At 46.4% G+C, this 8,182-nt stretch overlaps 2 protein-coding genes across 3 annotated transcripts; one reads left to right on the top strand and one right to left on the bottom strand.

Moving 5' to 3' along the window:
* Positions 1–233: 233 nt before the first annotated feature.
* Positions 234–5,074, top strand: LOC123425784 (translation initiation factor IF-2). 2 transcript variants are annotated; one of them, XM_045109509.1, is made up of 6 exons: positions 234–466; positions 543–1,314; positions 1,844–2,004; positions 3,027–3,063; positions 3,178–3,242; positions 4,136–5,074. In XM_045109509.1, the coding sequence occupies exons 1-6, from the start codon at positions 372–374 to the stop codon at positions 4,620–4,622; spliced, it is 1,617 nt and encodes a 538-aa protein (XP_044965444.1). In that variant the 5' UTR covers positions 234–371; the 3' UTR covers positions 4,623–5,074. The 2 variants fall into 2 exon arrangements, with proteins under 2 accessions (XP_044965444.1, XP_044965443.1); XM_045109508.1 differs by having other exon boundaries at positions 235–466; positions 1,808–2,004.
* LOC123425785 lies at positions 4,927–7,881 on the bottom strand. Its single transcript, XM_045109510.1, has 2 exons — positions 7,476–7,881; positions 4,927–5,585 (listed from the first exon to the last, which is right to left on the bottom strand). Exons 1-2 carry the CDS (start codon positions 7,778–7,780, stop codon positions 5,528–5,530), a joined length of 363 nt encoding a protein of 120 aa, XP_044965445.1. The 5' UTR covers positions 7,781–7,881; the 3' UTR covers positions 4,927–5,527.
* Positions 7,882–8,182: the final 301 nt, after the last annotated feature.

Below are 8,182 nucleotides of genomic sequence, written 5' to 3'. Positions count from 1 at the left end.
TGTGTTATTGCCTTCGCGGGGTTGCGGTTATCTTTCGGAGGGTAACTGAAAGAAAAAAAATCGATGGTAGTACGTGAGTGGAAGGTAGCGATGGAAGGGGGAGGTGGAACGAGGTTGAACCATCACGACGACGGCAGATCCTCCTTTAATAGTAAAGAAGATAGTAAAGACGCGAGTTACCCAAATGATGGAGCGCCAAAGTGCAAAATTCCCAACCCAGCCCATCAAACACTTCCCTCCCACAGGAAGCGCTACACAAACTTGGACCTGGAAAGCTTGAGGCGTCGGGCCCCGATCGAGCGCACCTCCGTTCGGAGAGAGGCAGCAGCCGTCCATCTCCGGCGCCGGCTGGCCCGACGTCGTCCGCAGCCATGTCGAAGAAGAAGGCGGTGACGACGATGACGCTCAAGGACTTCCACGGCGGCTCCATCCCCTCCGAGCTCCCTCTCCCTTCCGCCCCTGGCGTGTAAGTGCCCCAAACCCTAACCCCATCGACGACCCCTCTCCGTGCTGTAGCTGACGGATTGCTCCCGTTTTCGCAGCTCCGCACGACCACCCGATCGCCCCACGGCCGCTCCGTCCGCCTCTTCGACTGCATCCGCGCGCCCGCGCACTCCCGCCGCTTCCTCCGCAGCGGCGGCTGCTGCCGCTGTTCCTTCCTTCCTCACCAATCCCTCCCGCATCGGCCGCCACTTCGACGAGGACGAGCGCACGCCCTTCGAGCTGGCCGCGCCTCGCCGCCCTGCGCCGTCGCCCCCGTCGTTCCCCTCCGTGCCGGCGGTGGCCCCCGCTAGATCTGGACCGGGTAACGCCTGGGGTGCGAAGAGGGAGGTCGCTCCAGCCGCGCCGCCGGTTGTTCCTGCCGCCAGCAGCGGTCAGATCTGGTCGGCGACGCGCATCGCGCAGGCGAGCGCTGTGGAGAAGGTAATCTCCGGTAGGTGGCATTTGTCGAAGCCCTCCTCCCCGCCCGCGTCCGTGTCGGCACCAGTGCTGGAGACTCAGGTGGTCCCGCCTGAGATGGAGAGGCCAGGGTTAGTTGGAACGAGAGGGTTCGACAGTGCCATTGAGAGGCCAAGGGCGTTGGCTGTCAGAGAGCTGGACGGTGCCATGGAGAGGCCAAGGTCAGTTGGATTAAGAGGGCTGGACGTTGCCATGGAGAAGGGTGTGGAACCAGTGAGGCCTGCATCGCATGAAGGCAGGGTTGGGGAAGGGAAAATCGGAGAGGTCCCAGAGAGACCCAAGCTGAAGCTGCTTCCTCGTTCCAAGCCAATCGAATCCCCTGCACCATCACCTACCTATGTTGAAGAGAAGCAGGTGACTACATCTGTTCTTTCCGAGCTCTATGCTGATCTTTACTTCTCTAGAAGGCGGCCCTTTAGTCTTGCTTGGTGACACCTTTCTTCCTAGTTGATCTGATTGCAAATTGAAATCGCATGCATTGCATCAAGTAAAATTGTCGCAATAATAATCGATCACTGTTGGTTATTCAACTGGAGTTTGCAAACCATATACTCCCTCCGTTCCTAAATATAAGTCCTCTTAGAGGTTTCACTAGGAGACTACATACGGATGTATATAGACATACTTTAGAGTGTAGATTCACTCATTTTGCTTCGTATGTGGTCTTCTAGTGAAATCTCTAAAAAGACTTATATTTAGGAATGGAGGGAGTAGGAGATATCTTCACGCGAAGCTACAAATGATTGCATTATGTATTTCTTGTTAGCTAGTTTGATGTCATTAGGGTCACTATGACATAGTGAAAATTTAATCTTTTTCCTTGGTGGTTTGTATAACAATTCTATAGGTCCTTCCGGTCCCTGTGATAGCGAGTGTCATGCAGGTTGAGGTTGTTCATGAAGTGCGCCAGAATGTGATCGTAGCTAAAATGGGAGTGGCAGGGGCAGATGCTGAAAGCAGGGCAACCGTGGAGCGACCACGGCTGAATCTGAAACCTCGCTCTAATACAGTGGGTCAGTCTGGTGAAAGTGCTGCGAAGGAGAGGTATGCAGTGTTTAGCTTTCCATTTTGTTGTTGTAACTTACCTATTTGCTTCGCAAAATATTCTTATATTTTAACCTGATCATTTGTTGCTTGCTGTAAATTGGCTCATATATATCACGTGCTGTCATTGTCATCAGTACAATACACTTTAACCTGCTCAAGTATGTGTTATATTCCATCTTGTACCAACACCATATTTACTATTCCTGTTAATTGATCTACAATTAATGTCGAATAGGCGCGACTTAGATGTGGAATTGGTCTGCTCTGTTTGTTTGCACTACGTGTATTCTAACTATGAATGTGTATTTACATTGTTTCGGATTTTCCTGGTAGGCAGATCAAAATAACACCCAATATACTCTAGGCCATGTCTCCCTTTTTTTTACAGTTAGCATGTAGCTCGTGCTTACCCAAAGAGCACAAGACAGGCACACATGTCTTGCATTTGAAGGCCTAGTTAATATCATCAGCTAGTGCCGATCAAGGTGTTTTTCTGCTTGGAAACTACTTCCTCTACTTCCTTATTGCATCCTGTATCTGGAATGAGTGATCTTTAAACATTTAATACCATGCGGATGAGTTTATCAATGTAGATTCTTTAATTTATTTTAATGGTACATATTTTGTGCCGATCACCTTGATCTCACCGTAGTCCTGTTTTGGATTGTAGAACCACAAGGTCATCAGATATGGAGAAGTATTTATGTTTGATATATGACTGTCTGTAATAGTAGAATGGTACCTTAGTGCTATTTTCTGTAATTTGTTTACAACAGACCCATCCCTTATTTCTGAGAATGTTTAGAATCATTGTTTTGGCACTGTGTACTGGTGCTGAATTTGTCAACGCAAACATTCTACTTTAATTTGTTTGATAAGAATCGTATTCAATGCCTGGTTCATTTACTGGTAGAGAAGTATTTTGTCACTACCTTACTGTAGTTTTTGCAATCACTGTTAATGTTATTATGATTATTCTTTTTGTTGTATATAACTTAGTTTGTTGTCCAATCTATTAGGCCATCCCTCTTTGGTGGTGCTCGGCCCCGGGAACAAGTATGTGCATTTGCTTTCTTACATCCTACTACTCATGTGGCTTTAGTGGTGTGTTATTTTATGTTTATTTTTTCATTCCAACTGATTGAGCAGCTGATTGTTTTATGAACTCAGGTTCTCAGAGATCGTGGTGTGGATGCTTTGGCAAGTGACCTTGAGAACACCTCTCCAGTTGGCAGGTAGTTAACATGTAGTCCTTTTAGGCATGGACCAATTTACTGTAGAGTTTTTGGGTTGACATTAATACTAGCCTTTTGCAGTCAAAGCATGGCTATTATGTTATTCATCTTGAATGTGTGATCAAGATTCTTTAACCACCTTGCTATATTATATATTATGTAATTTTGATTGTTTTCTGGAAGATGCCAATTGAACTGCTGCTGTTACCTAGCTAACCTTGTGCTGCCACAGCCAGCCAATCATACTTGTTGGGTTCCAGTGTATTATGCCAGTCTAACACTAAAGCATGTCTAGACACATCCGTATCTAGACAAATCTAAGACAAGTAATATGGACCGGAGGGAGTAGCTGTGTTAAATTTAGGTTGGAAATTACATGTGTACCATAGTATATGTTCCCACCACAGTGACAGTGTGGAAGTGCTGGAACAGCTAGCTGCAATGAGAGCCAAGATGCATGTGTGTTTTGGCTACAGTTACAGAATTAGTGATGGACTGCTAGGGGGGCCTTGACTCTTAAGATAGTAAAAGTTACCGTATGCTGGTACGACACTTTCCTTGACATTGTTTCTATAAGGCCTGTATATTTAACTTGCTTAGGTCCCGGAAGCTAGATTCGAAGCTAGAAATCAGATTCTGCCGTATTCTTATACTGCTATAATTAGTCACAAGTTTATTTGGAGTGTCGAGGAAGGATATTGATTATGATTCTTTTCATTGTTACCCGGCTTATCTGTTAATTTTCACTTTTCAGTAGCACACTGCCGTATAATTTACCTGTTATGCACTTTTTCCCTAAGTAGTGGTGAATGTTCTTTCTTGTGGTGCTGTTTACTTTTCTGTGTCAAGTTGAACACGTGTCGCATTTACTAATAACCCATGTGTTTATCTAGGTCAAAAAATGAGTTTGCAAAGGTCGAGCAGAAGGTTGAAGCTATGACCACTAACCCTTCAGGCGAAAAGGCTGAGAGTTTTCCAGTTGGTCACAGAGGCCCAAGGAATGCTGATAGAAAAGATTACAGGCGGGATACAGACAGGGTTGATGGATACAGGCCTACACGACGTGAGGAGAACAGGAAGGTTGCTAGAGATGTGGAAAAGCAGCCTGAACAACAACGCCCAGAGCCTGAAACCTGGCGTAAACCAGTGGAGCCACCAAAGCCTGAGGTTACTGCACCTCGGTTTGGGAAAGCAGCGACTGCCTTGGAGCTTGCCCAGGCCTTCTCCAAGTCCATGTCTGATACTGTGCCGCAGTCTCGCCTGACCAGTCCAAGAGTTCCCCCGAGCCCAGGGGCTAGGGATCAGGTTGGCTTTTCAAGGCTCACTGACAATGGGGCATTGCACTCTGGATCTTCACAGCGAAAGATTAACGGATACTGATCCTGTGGCGAACATACACTATGATCCCGTGATGACACGGTTCAAATGTCATGGCCATCCTGAAGCACACTCACTGCTTTACATTACAGCCTTGTTCAGTTGTTCCAGCATGGGGAAGTCGAATTGTGCGGTGCAGGAGGGGCGCTAGTCTCATTTTTAGCAAACAAATGTTCCTCTTGTAAGTTGGTGGCCCATTTCCTCTCTTGATAACAGGAGATGAGAATTTATAAACTTTCTATTCATCAGCCTGTTACCCGCCTGTGATATAAGCTGGGGATGGGGAATAATTGCTACACTTGTATTGCCATAGTTTTTTTTTTGAGGCATTGTATCGCCATAATTGGGCTTGCCGTGTATGGATTCTGGCGTGCTTGTTTTACGATGTTGCCAGATTAGGGTGTTTACACCCTCTTACCAAAATGAATTCATCAACAAAGTTAATTATGAGTGAATGGCCTGTCACCAGTGAGTCTGATTGTGCAATTCTCTCATGATTTGCTTATTTTATTTGCCCTCTATATTGCTGATCACAGGGAGAGTCTCACAGGGATGAATGACCTGAATGTTGCAAAGTACAGTGGGATTTCAACGTCGATCCTGCTATCCTATCTTCGGAAACTGTCTGGAAGTACTGCTTTTGTCAATGCCATCAGCCCATCATCAAACTCGGAAAACGATCTAAACGGAGAGGCGCAACGCGAGTTGGATGGAAGCCAAAACAATAGACATAGATATTCACATGAGAAACCAACACTGGGAATCATAGAAGCATCAGCTTTACGAGCTCATATTGGGCACACAAAGCACAAAGCGGAGAGGGTTCATGGTCAGACCACCACGCTGCCATTTGCCACTCCCATCAGGCCATCACGGCACACCACAACAGCGAGGGAGCTCTCGCTCGCTCAGAACAGGAACGCCGTGGGCGCGAACGCCGGCAGCACCGTGGGTGCCCTGAAGCGCCTGCAGGTAAGAGAGACAATAATCTGGGTCAGTTTTAGGGACACAAGGAATACCGAAAGCAGTTGGAGGTCCTGCTTGAAATGCACCACGTAGTAAGGCCTTGTTTGGTTTCAAATAAGTCACCAACTTATAAGTTGAAAAGTGCAAAAAGTGACTTATTTTACCAAACAGACCCAACTTATAAGTCACCCCAACTTATAAGTCATAAGTTGCTCCACCCCAACTTAAAACTTATAAGTCACCCACTTTTGCATGAAAATGTGACTTATAAGTCAGATGACAACCAAACAGACGTGACTTATAAATCACTGGTTTTAATTCACCCGACTTATAAGTCAGATGACTTATTGAAAGCAAACAGGGCCTAAACTTCCGTGCTGTACCACTAAACTAGTACAGTACTACTGTAGACCCTTTCCGTTCTGAAGCGCAAGTAGCACTAGCATCAGCTTCACATGCTCACTTGACCGGCCAGTGCAGCTCGTGTTTTTTTTTTGACTAATAACGATAAAGCAAGAGTACGTCTCCGTCCGACACATGCACCAACAATAGGGGTGGTGACTGGTGAGTGGTGAGATTGTCTAGGGATCGATGGAGATTCCACTGGCAGGGCACACGGTGGTCCATGCAGTTCCAGATGTTCATAGATTTTTTTTAGGACGGTCCATTCTAGTAGTAGTCTGCTGAATGACCATAGAACAGTTTCAGACATAATTTCCCACTAGTAATTCCTAATTCTTGGCTTTGTTACTGCAATCTTTTCCAACAGATAAGATTTGACTGGTAATATGCTACTCTCTGATCCATGAAGTTAGATACATCCGTTTGAACGACAAGTGATATATGGGTCGAAGTAAAGTGGGTGCCCATACCGTACGTTGTGCATAGCCAGAAGAACAGCACGGGCAGCTCAAATCAACCGCATATGTAAGCTAGTTGACGATCGAAAAGCAGCATATTATTGACTGGACACAAGTTTCGCTTGTGACCCCATCAACCATCCATCCCAAGTCAACTTTCTGCGAGTTGCAACTGAAATTAGGTGCCAAACAGCTGACCCACCAACTAACCCTTATCTGTACGTCCTGCTTCCAAGCAAGTTGATCATCAAGATCACGCTTTACAGCAAACCAAGCTATTGACAAAACTGCTTACGGTATGGACTATCGCCACATACGCTTATATAATGACTATATGATTATCTGTTAGAAGCAGCCGTGGCCCACATAGCTTTCTCGTTCTTCAAAAAATTTCACCAAAATCGAAGGATTTTCTTTTATCATTTCAGTAAGTACCAGGATATTTAATTTTCGGTCAAAACATCTCAGCAATGCATGAGTTCGATCGAGCCAAAGCCAAGAGATAATTTATTCTTTAACAGTTTTGTTCAACTGACTGGTTAGAAAGGATTGTAGTGGTCGCTAGGCCGTCTACTGTAATTTTTATTCTTTTTTGTTCTCTTTGTGTTCGTCACGCTGTTTTGATAAATACATCGAAAGTTTTTTCTCGCAATTTCCTTTTCTTAACCTTTGAAGTAAACTTAAAGCAGAAATTGTACCATCTTGGTTTAACTGAAATCAGAAGCATCGGGAAGAAAAAGCCCAAAGAACTGAAATGTTAGAAATTTACTTCACGGCTAAAACAACTTTGAAATGTTTTGGAACCACGCCTTCATGGCTAAAGCAACGTCTGGTCTATCCAATGGCGTTCCAGCCTCGCCGGAGGAGCCTGGCCGCGCACACAGGCTAATACAAAGTCAACGCACACGTCGGATGATCACTCCTCTCCCTATCCAGCGGGATCCAACGGCTGTGGCCTTCTACCGGCACGCGCGCAAACCTGACGCCTCATACATGTACGCACGCAGAGACGGCACGGAACTGAACTTACCGGAAGTCGTCGTAGTCAGGCTGGAGCGAGCGAGGCGACGGCCTCGCCTTGGCCTTGGCCGCCGCCGGCTTCACTTTCACCTTGCCCTTGGCCTTTCCGGCATCGGCCTTGGCGGCGGCCACCGCAGCGTCCTCGGAGATGGCGACCAGCGTCGGCTTCCAGGACGCCGATCCCGACGACGAAGGCCTCCGCCGCCGCTTCTCCGCAGCGGACACAGGCGCCACCGGCACCGGAACCGGCTCCACTGTCATCGTCGCCGCTGCCGATGTCCGGCGAGCGCGCCTGACGAACGCGAACAGCTTCATCGGTTTCTTCTAGTGCTGGCGCTATGAACGTGAGCTATTTCTTGCACCAGCTGCCACCAGGGAGGCTTTGTCATGTCTCATGAGGCTCCGGCCGATGATGCTTATTATATCCTTGTAGGTTTGCACCACTTGCTAATTGCTAATAGAAAAGACCAAACTGACCTTGTTCCTTGCGATTTATTCATACGTTGTCAACTTTCGTCTGAGAAGAAATATATAAAAGTAACAAACTACTTCTAGTACATTGAAAAACAACAGCTCATGCAGAGGGGTACAACTACACCGTAAACAGTCCCTACAAAAAAACTACACCGTAAACAGATTGTAACGGCAAGGGCAGTATAGTATTTTCCATTAGCAACAAATAACATTGAAATTGGAAAAACGCTAGTAGGTTGTTGT

Source organism: Hordeum vulgare, chromosome 2H, assembly GCF_904849725.1.
Source record: "Hordeum vulgare subsp. vulgare chromosome 2H, MorexV3_pseudomolecules_assembly, whole genome shotgun sequence".
Taxonomy (NCBI): Eukaryota; Viridiplantae; Streptophyta; class Magnoliopsida; order Poales; family Poaceae; genus Hordeum; species Hordeum vulgare.
Note: the sequence above shows the minus strand (reverse complement) of the source record. Positions and strands in the feature narration are given on the sequence as shown.

Bases quoted from the DNA above. Each gene is read 5' to 3' on its own strand.
- LOC123425784 (XM_045109508.1), top strand. From the start codon at position 372: ATGTCGAAGAAGAAGGCGGTGACGACGATGACGCTCAAGGACTTCCAC. The intron at 1,315-1,807 runs GTGACTACATCT...ACAATTCTATAG, and splicing joins CCTATGTTGAAGAGAAGCAG to GTCCTTCCGGTCCCTGTGAT. The intron at 3,064-3,177 runs GTATGTGCATTT...TTATGAACTCAG, and splicing joins GTGCTCGGCCCCGGGAACAA to GTTCTCAGAGATCGTGGTGT.
- LOC123425785 (XM_045109510.1), bottom strand. From the start codon at position 7,780: ATGAAGCTGTTCGCGTTCGTCAGGCGCGCTCGCCGGACATCGGCAGCG. The intron at 5,586-7,475 runs GTAAGTTCAGTT...TCTTACCTGCAG, and splicing joins CCTGACTACGACGACTTCCG to GCGCTTCAGGGCACCCACGG.